Genomic DNA, 16,596 nt, shown 5'->3' with positions numbered 1-16,596 from the left:
GCCCAGGGGGCCGTGGTGCCAACAGGCAGAGCACTTCACGGGGCCTCAAACCAGAACCGAGGCAGTAAGAAATTTTAATTCTGGCCCACTGGGAAAGAGCCAGAAGAGGCGAATAATCACTGGAGTTGCTTTCCGTTACCTCAGACAAATTGGATTATTGACCTTAACTTCTTCCTCTCCTCTTTCCTCAGTACTCCCCGACACAAGCGCCCCGAGTATCCCACGACAATATTATGTGACCAGTCATCTCCCGCAGTGACAAAAAACGCCGATAAGGAAATTCTGACCAAAAGAAAATAGTATGGGAGAGGAGGAAAACAGATCAAGCCTAACACGCTACTTTCCTGACATGAGTGGGTGGCATGCGTGGGAGGGGGCGGGGGGTTCCCAGCTCACTAAAGCAGCGAGTGCATCACACTTAATTCCTGTATTGAGCGTTTTATTTATTTTCTGTCAGCAATGACAAATAAATAGAAAGGCTTTCTCCTGATGGCCATGCAGATTACACAAATGCTTTACCTGAACTGCCAGGGCCTCAGAGAAACGCCGTGCCGCGCGGTATCAGATGTGCAGCACCAGGGGCTCCGCTGCGGAGGAGCCAGGGACCACAGCAGGGGCATCGCTCCCCGGCTCTGTCTAGCATGGGGGAGACCTCCGGCATCAGAGCGAACGGCTGCGCCAGCGTATGAGCGATGGGACACAAAACTCATCCGCTCGCTCTGGCCTTCTCTGTGGCACAGATTATCTTCCGCCTCCCTGCAGGCGAGCGAGCTGTCACAGCGAGGCAAGGGACGACGACCGCTCCTCAGCCACAGAGGAATAACCAAGCCAAGCTGCGCCCCTTCACGGCCGTAGCACAGCAGAGCCATGCTGCTTTACAGCTCTCCTGCGTAAGGGAAGCCGCAGCCTTGTCCCAGCACACATGCAAATGCAGCCTCTACTATGGACCGCAGTATTTTGTGTGATTTGCGTAGAATGCCGTCAGGTTTTTGAGAAGGGAAAAGCGCTTTCATTTTTGCCAATGCAAACAACAGGGCAGGCCTTGCTTTGGCTGCGTACAGATAAGAGGGAGAGTAAGGCAGGAGTCAGCTCCCAAAGAGTACGCGAATTGGCCATCAGAGGTAAGGACTAACGTGCCAGCTGCGTTAGTTGATGAAGAATATCACCCGTTTCCACTCACCAGGTCAACGGCCCTTCCCTTCCCCGTTCTCCCTTGGGCTGCAAAACCAGGCTGCCCACAGGCAGCTCCTCCCAGAGCGAGGGCCAGCCCAGCTCGCCTGGCGGCTGAGGAAGTGCCAGCATATTGTGAAATACTCCACTTTAAGGGATAGCTATCAGGATGTTAAAAATACTCCTTATAAATCAAGGATGCGGAAATCCAAGCAAAATTCTCCTTCTGTTGTGGACAGTGAGGCAGCAGCATGTATTAAAAAACAAACAAACAAAGTGGGGAAAAAAAATCCCCCGCAAAATTTGCCAAACGGATTACCAATTAGAGCACCAAGCTGCACATTGAAAGGACTGCCATTTCGATATGCTTGAAATCATCTGTATAGAGCAATGCATCACAGCTCCTGCGCTCAGAGGGGAAAAGAGTCATAGCTCTATAAGGATCCATCAGGAGCCCAAAGGGAAAAGCCACTAGTTATGTAGTTCCTACCTACACTGTTACACACATACACATGTACAGTTGTCCCTGCCTGCACACACAGATGAGATTTTGCTCTGTTCACTTTGAATTTGCATGTTTTGTTTAAAATGAAAAAAGGCAGCCTGACTGTATTTCAAAGATGTGGTAGTTACTCAATATCTCCGAAAAATGCAGTCCATTTAATTAAGTACCTAAATTTAAATTTAGCATGTCTAATTTAGCCATTCAAGTTCAAGTATGTGGACTCTGATGCACCTACAATACATATGCTCACATATACGCAAGCGCCAAAGAAAACTTTTAGGGAGGTTGAAAGCTGGGTACTCAGTCTGTTACATTTTCTGCCGCAACACTCTCTTTCCCTTTCCTAGTGAGAGCACGTCAAATTGTTAATCAAGATTTTGGTTCTCCAGCTAATGCTTTTCCCCTGTTGTAATTGCTGTCTAAAATCATGAACGTATCATAAATGATACTGCAATGCTTTGCATTATACATTTATGCTAAGTTATTATCAATACAACTTATATACAGGGCATTAACTATGTAATATATATTTATTATTTCTCTGCTCAGAATTTCTATTGATTTCTTCCCCATCAAGTGCACACTACTTGACTGCAAACTACTAGGTTTACAACAGGATTACACAGAGTCTTTTCTTACCCTACCTTAAAACCCCACTTTTCTTTTTATATCCTAGCAGATATCTCACAGTTACAGTGAGAGCACAGACTTTCTCTCACCCCATTAAATAATACTGGAGAGAGATAAAAAATGAAATATCTTTCATTTTGTCCAAAAATACGAAGAACACAAACACCCCCTGAGGCTCCAATACAGAACCCTGTGCTTAACCTTAATAAGATTTAAGCATGTGTCTTAAGTTAAGTATATATTGTAGCACTTTAGGTGACTTACATGTGCTTAAGTCTCATAAAAGTTAAGCACAATGCTTAAGCGCTTTTTTGAATCAAAGGCTCTGCCAGATAGACTCTAAGATTTAACAGCATTGTCTTCTGGCATCATCTGTGCTTTTTTGCTGTTGGAAATAACTAACTTCCACCTCAGCAGAGGTAAGCGTGTACTAGTCCCATAGTTATCTCAGCTTGCAGTTTGCTGAATTAGCTGAAACTCCCCTGAAATTTCCTGTTTTCTGGCCATGTGGTGACAAAGCAGTAACACCTCGAACTAGTGTAGCTGAACTCAGGAGGAACCATCTTTCAGGGCCCAAAGACGCAATCAGCACACAGCAAAGGTTTTGTCTTCCTCTTGACCTCTCAAATCCATAAGCCTAGTAAGCTATTTTGGCCTCCAACCACTAGGAGTAGTAACAGTAATAAATGATAGGAGAATGGAAGCATTAAAAAACAGTGCAAGAATGGTATCTGCTTGGCCGGGGGGGCGAAGCGCTAGCCCAGGAGGGCAGTTCAGGTGAGGTTTTCCTGATGGAGCTGTCACGCGACAAGCAGCAAGCCCCCACCGGCACCAGGATTGCTAGGTAAGGCGTGTCCTCTGTGGGGTTTGGTAAGCCCAGGCTTGCCAGGTCACCCACGTCCATGCCCAGCCACCTGCAGAGGATTAACGGGACCCCCAGAAAGCTGTTGGCACCGTCTCCCTGTGATCAGCTGCCAGGGGCCTCTCCAGAAAACTCTGTGAGGCTCAACTTGAAGGACCCAAAACCTTGCACATGCACACACACACACACACACACACACACACACCAGCCCGCCGCCACCCAATGATGGAGAATTACTCTCACCATCTTGCTGCTGGTCAAGAACAGTAAAAAGGCTGATTTCCAGGCTTCTGTGCTGCTCTTAAGAAGCGAAGGCTGGTAATCAATGCCAAGAAAGCATCCTGCTTGCCAGCAACACAGCATCACCCAAATGTAGGGAGCAGGGGGAGAACCAAAACAACACAGCGCTTCTTTTCCCTCCCCAGCCTCCTGCTACCCACGAATGAAAAGGGAAGAGAGAATAATTGTCAGGTAACATCAACATCAGATGCCACAGGCAGTCATCAGATTTTCTTTCAGCTGCTTACCAGTGTGGCTCCTTTTATGTACCATTAGCACATTGGGCCCAATGCAAACCATGCCACAGACGTCACATTTCAGTTTACCATTCGGAAGCCGGATTCCTCCCTCGCTCGATAGCTCCTGGATCTTTCTGTTATCCACCACCTCGTTATTCTCAGCAAGGGGCTCTTCCAGGCTGCTTCCTTCATCATGAGCCCTGATCTCATCTTCCTGACACAGGGGCTTCCTGTCAGATTCCTCATCACTTTGCATTTCTAGCTTTACTGAATTTGCTGAAATAAAAAACAATAATAATTAAAAATGTGTATTTTCTAAGTTCCCAGCTGCTAATACCATGACAAATTTCTACTGTTACTGGTACTGAAGCATAGTCTAGAGGCTCAAAGCAACACAAGGGCCTTGTTGTACCGAGGCAGTGCATTCACAAGTTACACATGAATCCTCCCTCAAAGCCTATTCTTTTTTTTTTTTTTTTTTTTTTTAATTCCTGCTCTCTATTTTACACCTAAGAAATTAAGGCTGGCTGACACAGAGACCTACCAAAAGTTGCAGAGATTACATAGCAGGCTTGAGAACTGAATACTGATCTCCTGCTTCTCAACCTGAAACACAAAACCTGTCTTCCTTCCTTTCAAGGAACCACCAAAGTCGAAGCTGCAAGAGCAGAGTACATCAATTGGACACGGACACTACTTCCTCCAGATCTCTCCTGCCTTGTGTTAGTGCACCGAGACACAGAAGTCTTTCAAAGAAACGGCATTGCACTATCACAGTCAGTTCACAGAAACAAGCCCACTTCACAAGCAAGACTGTGCAAAACGCCTGGACCTAATGAAGCTTGTGGGCTGTGTCGGAAATCTCCAAAACACCATGCTTGCACAGACAAGTTTCCTGATGGAGGGGAGAGAATCTCTATTCAAGCTTCTACTGCTTTTTTGCTACCATCTTCTGATTCACGTAAATGGGACATTGCCAAGGCAAACAGACCTGAAGTGAGATGTAATCTGCTGGCTTATTTACATCCGCAAGTGAAATAAGTGCAGTTCAAGATCTTTCAGATCTGCCTGTTTAGCCTGCTGGGCTCACCACTGTCTTCTACAATCCTTAGGTCACAGTACAAATCTTCTATAACTAGCAAGAGCTTGCGGGATCAGCAAATCTTTAAAGAAAAATAAATGCAGCAGGCTTTTTCATGTAGTGCTCTCAGCACAGGAGTCTTAACGACCAGGCACCCACATCTCAATGTTTTGATGGTTGGTGGAAACTGCTGAATGGACTGTCCCAGAGTCACACTCTCCATCCACACAGTCAGCCAGAAGGCAAGCCCACGTGCCTGTTTCTATAAGCCTTGATCCTGCTGAGGGGTTTTAAAAGGAGGTGATTCAGCCTTCATATCTAAGCAGTCTTTGACCTCTGTACTAAGGCCATTAGCACGAGTGCCGATGACAGCAGTGGATTTGGAACGCAAACGTGTGCCCCGGAACTGGCCGGGTGTCCCTGAGCTCCTCGCAGGTGTGCTCCGGAGCAGCCGCTCGCCTCGCCGAGGCTTGAGAACCAGACAGGAGAACTAGAAGTAAATGTGTCTCATCACTGTGAGTCAGCACAGTTTCAAACAGCTGTCCTGGTAAAATCAGAAGAACTAACCCTATTAGTTACACTTTCTCCTGTGTCTTCTTTTCTCCCCTTTCCTTCCTCCAAATTTACAGTTAAAGAAAACACACGGCGCAGAGACTGATGTTGATGTTGCAATGCTAAACCATTATTGTTACCACTAGGCAAAGCACAATGAAAGGGACAAAGGCACCAGAGCCCAAACAATGGCAAGATGCTGCCTTTTAACCATAACATTGTTGAAATACATCTTCCGCTATTCATTGAGACACTAATGGGAGCTAAGGAATGAAAGTACTGTTACAGCAAAGCCCATCCAGAACAAGGACACAGACAGATCACAGCAGACTAATATCAGCACAGGCTCTGTCATCAAAATGTTTTATAAGTACAAAATACCCGAGCACGTCATTTATAGAAGGGAATTGATATTTTGTTGCCACAGAGATGCATTTATTGTTTAAAAAAGAAACAATGGCACATAGAGCGCTCAACTGTGACTTAGCTACAACCTCTGCTGAGGGGGCAGCGCACAGCTGTACTGTCCTAGGGGCAAGCTGGCTATTTCCACCTACATGCAACGTGGTAGGAAGAACACTGGCCCCCAGGGACAGCTCTCTGCTCCATGGTGCTAACCCTGGGACAGATAGTTCACGTTGGGAAATATGCAGAAGAAAACAACTTCTTGCACCCAAACCTGGTCATAAAAAAGATCTCCTATTTTTTGCATGATTCTACTCCCTGCAAAAGGACAAAACACAGTTTTCTAAATAGCTTCCTCTGCAAGATAACTACCACCTCAACAAGAAGAAGAAAGGCACAACTTGGTCAATGGGAGGGTGTTTGCATGGACAAGAACCCATGAAGGAAGTAAATGTGAGGATCTAGAGAACATTAATTACTTCATGCCATGGAGCATGTGTTCTCCACATGCAAACTTCCCATTGGGGCCAGTGTGAGGGGCCTGTTCCCGTGGAAGCTCGGGAAGCAATCCGGCATTTGCTGTGAAGCCTGCCCGCGAGCGGGTGCTGCAGCATAGCCATGACGCTCCCCATAACCAGGAAGACGGACCCTCGGCAGAGGGCTCAGCAGAAGGGAGGAAGAGCAGGAGCTTTGCCAGCTTTGTGGGCTAGGAGCAAGAAACCAAGGTCCTAGGCCCAACACCCTGCGTAAAGCCCATGTCTGTGATTCATGGACAATTTTAGAGCTAAAGAACGCCAGTTCCCTCTAATAATAGCAGCCTTTTGGGGTATTTAGCAAGCGTGAGAGTGAAGCCCAAATAAATGGTTTGCTGTCTGCAGAAGGATTCAAGACACTTGGCCACACAAGTAACTACAATAGAGCCAGGAATAGAGCTCTGCTCTCCTCACGTAAAACCCTAGATTGCTACCACAAGACTGTGCATTCTCCTTGCACAGTAATGCACAAAATAACCAAAAAACCCTCATACCAATGGTGTGCATTTATAGATACTTGCAAGAGAGAGAGAAAGGAAAGAGTTTGTACTTTACATGTCTCCTTACATTACTTGCATAATTTTCTGTCTCACCCGTTTTGACATGGAATAATAAACACTTGATTGCAATGAGTGCGGAGCACCCCTGGTTCCCATTCAAGTCTGTGCACCTCAGGTTGCTCAGCACCTATAAAAGCAAGGGTGTAAGAGCTTACAGACTAGGGCAAAATACAGTAAGTGATCTTCCGGTGTTTCTTTCTGCTGAATGCTGGCTTTCACCCAATAGGATAAACAGCACAACAAAACAGAGTGAGTTGTTTGCTGAAATGCAACCTTCCAAAACACCCGGTGCTCCCAAACTCCTGAGAACATAGCTCACAAAGTCTAAGCAATTCCTCTCACATCTTTAACAATATTTCAGCTATTCTGGGAAGTTGTGCAGGTTATTAACTGTTCTCACTTCCCTCACCTCCCTCACCTTAAACACACACCGTTGCCTTTGCCATTTTCAGAAACCCTCCGCTAGCTCTTGTTGCTGTGCAAAGGTTTCCTTCAGCTGGGACTAATTGCAGGTCTCCAAGGAGGGGAACACTGGTGCAGCAGGGATCACCTCAGCTCTGCGCGAGGGCTTTGCTAATCAGGTCATCTCTGCTGCCTTACATCATACTGCCGTATATATTAGGCCAATGCGATAGCCTGCACACAAACATGCACTTAAATTACATGGCGTTTATTTTCTCTGTTCTCAGCCAGCCTTTGAAACTACAACCATTTTATGGAACTGTCTTTGTTTTCACCTACAGCCACAAACTCAGAGAGAATAATGAACTTTGCTACAAAGAGAAAAGAAGTATGAAGGAACATTTGTGGCTATCCTTTATCATGTACAGTCTCCACATCAAAATTTCACCCCAGGTTCCTTTGTCTTTCTTGTTCACGCACTTGCTAAAAGTGGCAGGCTTTCTCTTCCTTGGCAAAGCAAAGCATAAATAAGTAAATGGATTTTTTTTTTTAAAGTTTTTGGCACTCTCCCTAAAAAGTCACAGCAAAAGAGATAGCAGGGATAAACAGCAATCCAGCATACTGCAAAAGCATGAACTTGAAGTCAAACATTTCCCCCCAGTTAGTACAAGTTCCTTCCACTTTTTCTCCACTCTGTGTCATATACCACCTCCTGTCCATAACAGCACCTTGCAGAGAAAGAGATCAGCAGCCACAAAAGCTTCTACCTATGAACAAGAAGCTAATGGGACATATTTAATAGACCACACAGCAATTTTCTTCCCTTTCTTTTCCATAGCACCAACCAGCTGATCCCGAATCACACTTTATCTTGAGTGGCCAAATTGAAAACAATTATTGTTAATGTCTCATAAGTGCTAATTAATCTGCAATTCCCTATTAAACAGCATTTTGGCAAGTCTTCAGTACCAAAATATTTTCTTCACCCACAAATTAGAGCCGCTACAAACCAGAAGTTGGATGATCCACCTAAGAAAAATATGCCTAGTATTTCATCCTCTGTCATGGAAATTCATTTCATGTCAAAAGTGACACCTTGAAAAAAATCCCTCAGGGCTTACTGAGAGATCTGATGGGCTGGGAAGCACAGCACTGGTCATCTTTTTGGGAAAAAAAGCAAGCTAGAGTGCGAATCTCACTATGGAACAAAATTCCTTCTGTACAACAGCACAGGGAGCAGGCTGCAGGCCCATGCCCCTCTGTCTCCTCTGCCATCCGCTATCCCAGGTCATTGCTTATTTTGTCTGTGGCCTTGGAAAACCAGGCTGGCTGCTGTCACCAAGGGTTTGTGGTCTCCAGCTAGAGGTTAGCTTTTCCTGGCAGCAGCGACACACCACCATGCTCTTCCTGTTGCCCCAGGAGCAGCCGAAAAAGCAAGCCTGGCCCCTCAGCCCTGCCATGCCTCTTCCCAGTTCCTCTTCTCTCGGCAGCAGGAAATGCCTAGCTTTGGCCAGGCTTCAGATACTCATCCTTGAGGAGGCAAAATTCAAATCTGTCGCCCCCGAAGAGCCTTGAGGTGGCTCTGTGGGCGAACACAGCGAAGGACGTTTGCAGTTAACACGGACACAACATGTTCTCGAAGCAAGCACGCCTGAGAGCGGGGGGTGGACGGTGCGTTAGCTCTCCCAGGCTCTGCTCCAGGTTCCCTGTCCAGCACACAACCTAATGCAGTATTCAAAGCCTGGATACCATGTCTGCCTTTACCTCAGAGCTTCCACAAGTGCAAAGACATTAAGAAAACTTAATTTTCCTTTAGGAGAGTGAGACTGAGCTCTAACTACAGCAACACAATGACAGGCAGCTACAGCACAACCTTCTGCATATCATCTCGTCAATGGTCACTGAAACTGGCTATTTTAATCACGAACTTCTCCTAGGCAGTGGATTAATGACATAGGTAATTGCCAGCTAAAGACAAGTACAAAATGACCCAAATTCTTCCACGTGTTGAACCTGGGTATCTAGTTCCTGAACACTGCAACACGCAGAAGTGGAGTCCCTTTTCTGTACTAGTAAAAGCACTCAGTAATGGTGAGCAAAATACATTTAATTTTAAGAGCTAGGATGGCAAACTGACAAGTGTTTTGTAAAATGAAAATTAATTGCATGGGGGGGTGGGGGAGCAGGGAGCGAGAACTCTTCAGACCTGAACGATTTTGAAAATCCAAGGTAAGGAATGCCAAAACGTGCAAACAATGCGGCGCTGCCTCTTGCTTACTCTAAGAGCACTCTGAGAGCCCAAAGGGTCCTTAAAGAGGGTGTTTACACCACTCCAGAAGTGTAGTGAGACTTTAATGCAAGTTTAAACATACTTTGCTCCTGGAACAATATAAAGGGGTCTTAGTGAAAAGAGAACTCATCTCCGAGTTTCTTGTTGATGGTAAAATTTGGCTCTTAATTAATGAGGCTTTTCAAATCAACTTTGGCTTAATCGGGAGTCATTAAATGCGTAAACATTTAATCTTCCCTTTTTAAAAGGGCATGTGTATAAGGGGTGCAAATGCCAGCTGGACAGAGGTAAAACTGAGCAAGAATCTGTTCTATAGTTACCTCAGAGCCACAACGGGAGACAACATCACTTGGCAAAGAGGTCAACATTAAACACAATTTCCAGTTAATTTGCTTTCTAGCTCCTGAGAAACAAGCAGGCCTCTCCTCCTCTTTTTGCTACTTTGGTGCAAAGATTCCAAAGCCGCGTAGGTGGGATGCTGAGGAAGAAGGAAAGTCAGGTCTGCTCAACAGTACAGGCACGAAACCAGCTTCTTCAGGTTATATAACTGCGATGCCGAGGAGAAAGGAAGATGTTTTTTAAATGACACCTGAGGGCAAGACCACCGTAATAGCAATTTAATGGAAACCGTTTCGGTTTGGGGTTAGAAAGGTATATTTCCAGAGTGCCACTTCTGCTTTCACAGTAGATTGAGGTTTTCTGGAGGCTCAGAGAGAAGTGAAGCTGTATCTGTATGGAACAAATGAGGGTGAATGTCACCTGCAAAGAAAGGGGAATTACCCAACTCTTTTCTCAAGTCAAGTGAAAAAAGCCTAAATAGGGCATCTTACCTTATACATGGACATCCCCAATGCTGGGTGTCAAATTTCTCTATCGCAAGCTGCAGAAGATTAAGCTTTTGGCCACTGAGCCAGTGAGAGTCTTAGGTGGTGACACCATGTTGTCACATTAACTTCAGCAGAGTTATGTCAATTCATCACAGATAAATCAAGCCAAATACTTTATAACTAGTACTAAGAAGAAGGAAAGGAAGAAAGAGATTTAGAAGTGCTACGTAGAGTTCTTCACAGCATGCTACAAATGGGATTCTTCAAGCATGCTTACACGGAGCTGGTTAATACTCCAGAAATTCAGTGAGAAATGATCAGCTTATTTAGGCATCTCTGAAAATTTTAGTTTTCACATTGAAGAATCTCAGTTTAAGCCTGCTTCCTCTGAAATTTATTTAAACTCTTGCTAAATGCAACAGAGTAGTTATTTTGTATCTTCTGGAGGTGTTGTGTCATAAGTGTAGACTAACAGGTCTGTTACACCCAAGTTCAGTTTAAATTACGATGGGCTTGCATACTAAACCTAGCTTTAATTAGGTTTTAGTCGGCAAACCATGGTTGCCGTGCTCCTGCTCCCCACCCCTTCCCCTGCCAATCCTTTTTACTGATGCCAGTGCTAGTGGAACTGGGTGGAAAACTAATCCAACTGAAAATCAACCGTTTTCAGCTAGATCAGGTCCCTGACCTGGCTGACTGTGCTGTCACAAGAACTACAGTGTTGAAACAAGCAGGGGTCAGGGGAGGACAGGGGCACACCACTTGGATTTAGACCAGCTTTGGCTGATGTGCAATGGCACCCTCAATTTCACTGAATACCTTCAGTAGCAAGATTTTTAAAATACCAGGTTTTTTCTCCCAACCCAGCCGTCCATTGCCAGACACAAGGAATGAGGACTGCGGTAGTGAAACCTGTGGAACAACTTCTATGCTCAAATGACTATACAAGCTTATACAAATATCCAAACTGAAAAGACCAGAGTTACAATTGGAAGGGCTCTGATTTAAGCAAACAACATCCCAAGTGCAGTATTAAGACCTGAAATACCTTCTCTATCACAGGATGAAATTCTGAGCTGGGTTCAGTGAGAACTCTGCTGAAGTCCAAAGGCTGAGATAGCGAGTAAGGAACATCTTGGTATGAATGAGTAAGGATGGCAGTGTCTAAACCAGAATTTGCCCCAAATGCTTACTGTTTAGGAATGGCTGTTTGCTCACCACAAATCACCCATCCTGTACCTCCATCCAGCAACAATAGGAACTCTAAACTGAATATATATGATTGCTCAGTGTTGCAAGATCCCTTTCCAGAAGAACCTCAGGCCATATTTCAACCACAAATGCATGCATGCAACTTGTATTTACATGAGCGAGAGTCATGTATTCATATCCCAGGGTAAGAAAAGTAGTTCTGATGACCCAGCCTACTCTGCCTTTTTTTCCCTATACTTACAAAGTAATTATGGTGCAATAAGTATTGTGTTCAACATAATACAAGGCTTCTGCCCTGTCTATAGGTCCAAGGAAGAGCATCCTTACCTCCACACCCCTCTGCTTGTTGGAAATGTCAGAACCTGGCCCAAGCAAAAGAGGAGCAGAAGGCAGCAGTACCTGGTTCCCAGCTGCTGTGTCCTCCACTGATGCTCAAGGCTAGGCCAGCTATTAGGCTTGCAGCCATGGATGATTTTTCCCTAAGGTCAAATTAGGAGATATCGTAGATGCTTTTTTGTTTGTTTGGGTTGTTTTGGCAGGGTGAGAGGGGGAAGGGTTTTTTCTTTTTCCTCTCCTTCTTCTCTAACACAAAACATACTTTTTTGGACAAACTTCACCTAGCAAACTGTGCCCTTATGCAAGCCCTGGCCACCCCAGCGCCCCTCGCCATCTCTCCTGCTCTCCTCCTGCCGCATACTGGGATCACAGAGAATTTCTGCCTTTGTCTTAATGGCTTTAGGTTTGTTAGAGAAGGGCAGAGATGTTTGGGGGGGCTCTTTTCTTAGTAAACTTTTATTTCACGGTTACCAGGAACTGCAGGAGGCAGGCTGCAGTGATGTGGGTGGTCTCTTACAGCCCCTTCCCTTGCCTATCTACAACAAGCCTCTTACTGTCTGCAGCATGTGCACCAAATACTGCAAGTCAGTCTCCTCTCACACCACAACTTTTTTTTTTTCTTTTTTTTACTTCACTAGAGTGATTTCTGAAGCACACTGGAAAGCAGAGGGAGGAGGAAAATATAATCAAGTTCAGTCCTTTCACTGAAACACTTTGTCTCTCACAACCCTGGTTTACATTAAGGCCGTGAACACCTTATGCGTTTCAAGGCTGGTTCAAATTCTAAGATGGGAGCAGAAGAAACATTTATTCACTGAGCAATGACACAACAGTCACTTCTCTGTGGACTTGCTAAGAACCTGCTGCAAGTTCTATATGGTACCCAAAGCTAGAAGTTTGCAATGGAAAATGCTGACAAACTACAGCTATATATGGATCGCCTCTTTTCTCTTATAAACGAAGTGAATTATAACATCCATTTTAAGTGACCAAAACCTCATTGCTCACTCATTGTCATCTCTGCTTCTTAAAAAGTGCATGACTTCCTAAAATCCCTTCCAACATACACAAAGAGTAGTAATTATATCAGTAATGATTATTTCACTCATAAAGAACTTTCCATCAGGAACTGGCACTATCTTTATCTTTGAAAATACACCTGACAAGGTTCTTTGAAGCATATGGAATGACTCCCCTGGGTTTGGACCAAGCATTTTTCTGTATTTTCTATCTTTGCCACTGCATTTTCAGTACTAGAGACGTTATCTTAAATAAGTGAAAGGCTTTCATTACAAATTCTACCTTCTGCACCATTCACAGCTTTCAGGAAAAGATTTATTTATTTTTAATTATATATACTCTAACTCATCTTAATGCAACCTGACCTAGCCATGTTTTCCTCCTATAAAGGAGGCCCCTCCCTGACTCATCAACCCATGGAAAATTATAGGATAAGCACCTGTCACAAAAATATTTTCTTTGTCACTAAATTGCAAAAAGGAGATTAACAGAGAAACCTGTTCCATGCATGTATTTATCTGAATTAAAGCCCTGTCTGCACCTTAGGAGGCAGGTGACTGATGCAAGGAATGGGCAGATCCCCAGGTACAGGAATGCTCCAGTAAAATCCAGTGAAGCCAGAACCAATTGCAGCATTGGACCACTCGGAATGTTTGAGTGTATGATTTCTTACCATACATTTCACAAAATCATTACTGCATTAGTCCCCACTTTGATTTAAAAAAAAAGAAAAAAAAACATAGTTTTGCCTAACCATAGTATGACTGTATAAAGTTTAATGAAAACTCCTAAAAGCCAACAGTATCTCTGTAAATGCTGAGTTCTGCCAGCACAATGCTGCTTTGAGTCCTCTTTTTTTACTTGAGATAAATGAAGAAGTGCATTTTCCTTACGTTTTTCTCTTTACTGGTTTCAGATAGCCAATGGGGACCAGCATTTTGGGATCTGGGATGTAGAGAGACCTGTTCACAGTTCTGACATCCCATCGGTACTGAATATAGCACATTAAGGCTAGACTCAAAGCACAAAATTCACCTGCCTCTGAAGATGCTTATCAAAGGACTATTCCCAGAACCAGAACCTATACCAGGAAGGTATATTATAAGGATGACAGAATCTGGTTTAGTCCCTTATAATTTTTTTTGTCTTTTATATTTGGAAAAGCTACTATTTTATAACCACCTTCCCCTTTCAAAAGTCGCTTTAAGAATCTCAATCTGTTTAAGCCCAAAATTTAATATATTAAAAATGGGGGGAGGGTGTCTATGGTGCCTCATTCCCACAACTTAAAACACACCAGCTATTAAAGCAGCAAGATATTTAAATGACTATTCATTCTGATTTTTTTTTCTTTTTTTAAGAAATGCTAGGCTTTCACCTGTATCATTATTATGTAGGCAGTGACAGATGGCAATGGAAAAATACAAAATAACTCTTAGAGTATTAACTTTTTTCAGTACCGTATGTGTCAGATTCTTTAGCATAAATAAATGGCATTACACAGTCTCATTAAATCTATACATCTGTGTAGTAACTTGCAATTTATGGATATTTTCTGACACAATGTTCAAACCAACAGGTTTAGCTCACATGTTTCTTTTCTCACCATGCCGTCTCTAAGTCACCAGAAAAGCAAACAAAAGCAAAACCCTACAGTAAATACTCCTGAAGAATTCTAAGAGAAGATTTGCTATTCATCATCTACACATATTTAAGGGAATGAGAAGGAACGAGGGTGGTGGGATCATGGAAGGAAGGGGCTGGAGAGAGGTGGCAAGTCAAACAGATAATCAGATACATAAAAACCTACATAACTTGCAGGTAAAAGAATGTTTCTTCAGTTTAAATTAAAACAATGACAAGAATAGAGAAAGAGGAGGAATTTTTTTTTTTTGTTATCAATGACTTAGACACCAAAAGCACACCCACATTTTCACTACAGTGTCCTAGAGTGCTGAGCAAACACCCCCACTGACTTCTCAAACAAGAGAAGACTAGAGATTGCAGGACTGAATCCCAATCTGAAATGTTTCAGTCTACTGAAGAGTTTTCCAATGCCCCGACACCTGACAAGCTGAAAAACCACTGGAAATAGCCTTGAACCCTACTCTCAGTATTATTCCAGAAGCTTCAGGAAGATGGAGACATAAGAGATTTATGGACTCAAGAGTCTCCCTATCACGGGTACTTCCTCAGTAGAGACCCCACGCTCTCTCCTGAGCCCGTCCCACCAAGGCAGCTACTCCACGGAAAGCCAGCCCTGCCAACCCCACGTACAGCCGCACACCTAGCTGCTCTGAGGGACGGCGGGACTGTTTCATTTGTTTGTTCGGTTAGCTGTAAAAGCCATGTGTGTCCTTTGTTTTATTAAGGGGCTGAGGCCGGGCTGCTTCAAGGAAGGTCCTTGTTTGCGCTGCTCTAGCTTCTGGGTTATGCAGGGAGACTGCTTCTCTCTGGGGAGCAATGGTGGGGAAAGACTCCTGGAGCGCAAGGTGAGCGGGGCCCAGAGGAAGGCAGATCAGCGGAGAGGATGGCCAGCTTGCAGCTGGGACAGGCCTGAGGCCCACAGTGTTAAAAGTGTGAAAAACTTTCCTAAGGATCCAGAGCAAACTGGAGCTGGTGCAACATGGGAAGCCACTTAAAGTTGCTGGACTAGAAGCAAGACTGGAAGGAAGAACCAGCCTTGCAAGGACACACTGGGAAGGGGCAAATGTTTTCAAGCCTTTTTATTTTTTCTCTTTCACTCCTAAATTCTGAGTTTTTTCTACTTAGAAAACTGTTTTAATACAATATGACTTTAGAAAACAGAATGTATTGGAACGTCCTGGCATGCTCTCTAGGAAGGAGAGTTGTAGGCAGCTCTGGTTCAAGGCCCAGGCTGACCTCGGGGCCCATTACAGTCTCCAGCAGAGGGTTCCCAACGTTGTGTTCAGAGACAGCCGCATACTCTGGAGGCAATCAGATGCAGGACCATGTCACTGCACTCCTAGGGCAGAAGCGGCAATTCCTTTCTCAACCACTGTCATGGCACCTTTGAGCTGTTCTCTTTGGCATCTGGCAATACCTCCAAAAATATCCCGATGTATCAAGGAACACTCCTTTCTAAACATCAAGCCACATCTTACAGATAAACTCAACCCTTCATGTATGCAAAACATTCCCATTGGAAATCTTAAATCTGGCATGAGCAGTAACTTCTGCACTTCAACCTTTTGTCTCCTTTGGTAAAGGATCTGTTGGAAGCTATTTATGTACTGGCTCTTTTCCTCTAGGAGGAGCTGGTATCTCTGCCTATAATTAAGATTGCTTGACACTTCCTACGATAAGGCCCTGTTTTTTACTTGCTTATCACTTTGCCAAAAACAATTTAGGCTGAAATTTGTAGGCATTATTTGAATTTTTGTGTGTGAAATCACAATCAAAACAGTTCAACTGGCTCTGACAAGGTTGGAGAAAACAACATTACTGGTTCTTGTGTTCAGGTAAGTCGATCCATGACCAGCAAAACTAACGGAGCCTGCTCTTCTACAGATTTGTATCCATAGTCCCTTTCAAGCACTCCTTCCTTGCAGGAATCCCAGTTCAGCTACCTGCTGGCCAAACAGAACGACTAACATCCGAGTTCAGCTTGCCTTGCTTTGTTTTTGAGGATGGGCCATGTGCATTTAAAAATGATTACTCACTGCAATGAAA

The 16,596-nt window shown here is 44.2% G+C and overlaps 1 protein-coding gene across 2 annotated transcripts in view; it reads right to left on the bottom strand.

Moving 5' to 3' along the window:
* IKZF2 (IKAROS family zinc finger 2) overlaps positions 1–16,596 on the bottom strand; it is a 109,350-nt gene that overhangs the window by 45,625 nt on the left and 47,129 nt on the right. The window contains exon 3 of one of the 2 annotated variants that reach the window (XM_013952180.2): positions 3,695–3,961. In XM_013952180.2, coding sequence (XP_013807634.1) covers positions 3,695–3,961 — 267 coding nt within the window. The remainder of the gene's footprint in view (positions 1–3,694; positions 3,962–16,596) is intronic. The other variant, XM_013952181.2, reaches the window with a different exon arrangement.

Source organism: Apteryx mantelli, chromosome 6, assembly GCF_036417845.1.
Source record: "Apteryx mantelli isolate bAptMan1 chromosome 6, bAptMan1.hap1, whole genome shotgun sequence".
In the NCBI taxonomy this organism is placed as follows: Eukaryota; Metazoa; Chordata; class Aves; order Apterygiformes; family Apterygidae; genus Apteryx; species Apteryx mantelli.
The sequence above is the reverse complement of the archived record's forward strand: the minus strand, read 5'-3'. Positions and strand labels throughout refer to the sequence as shown.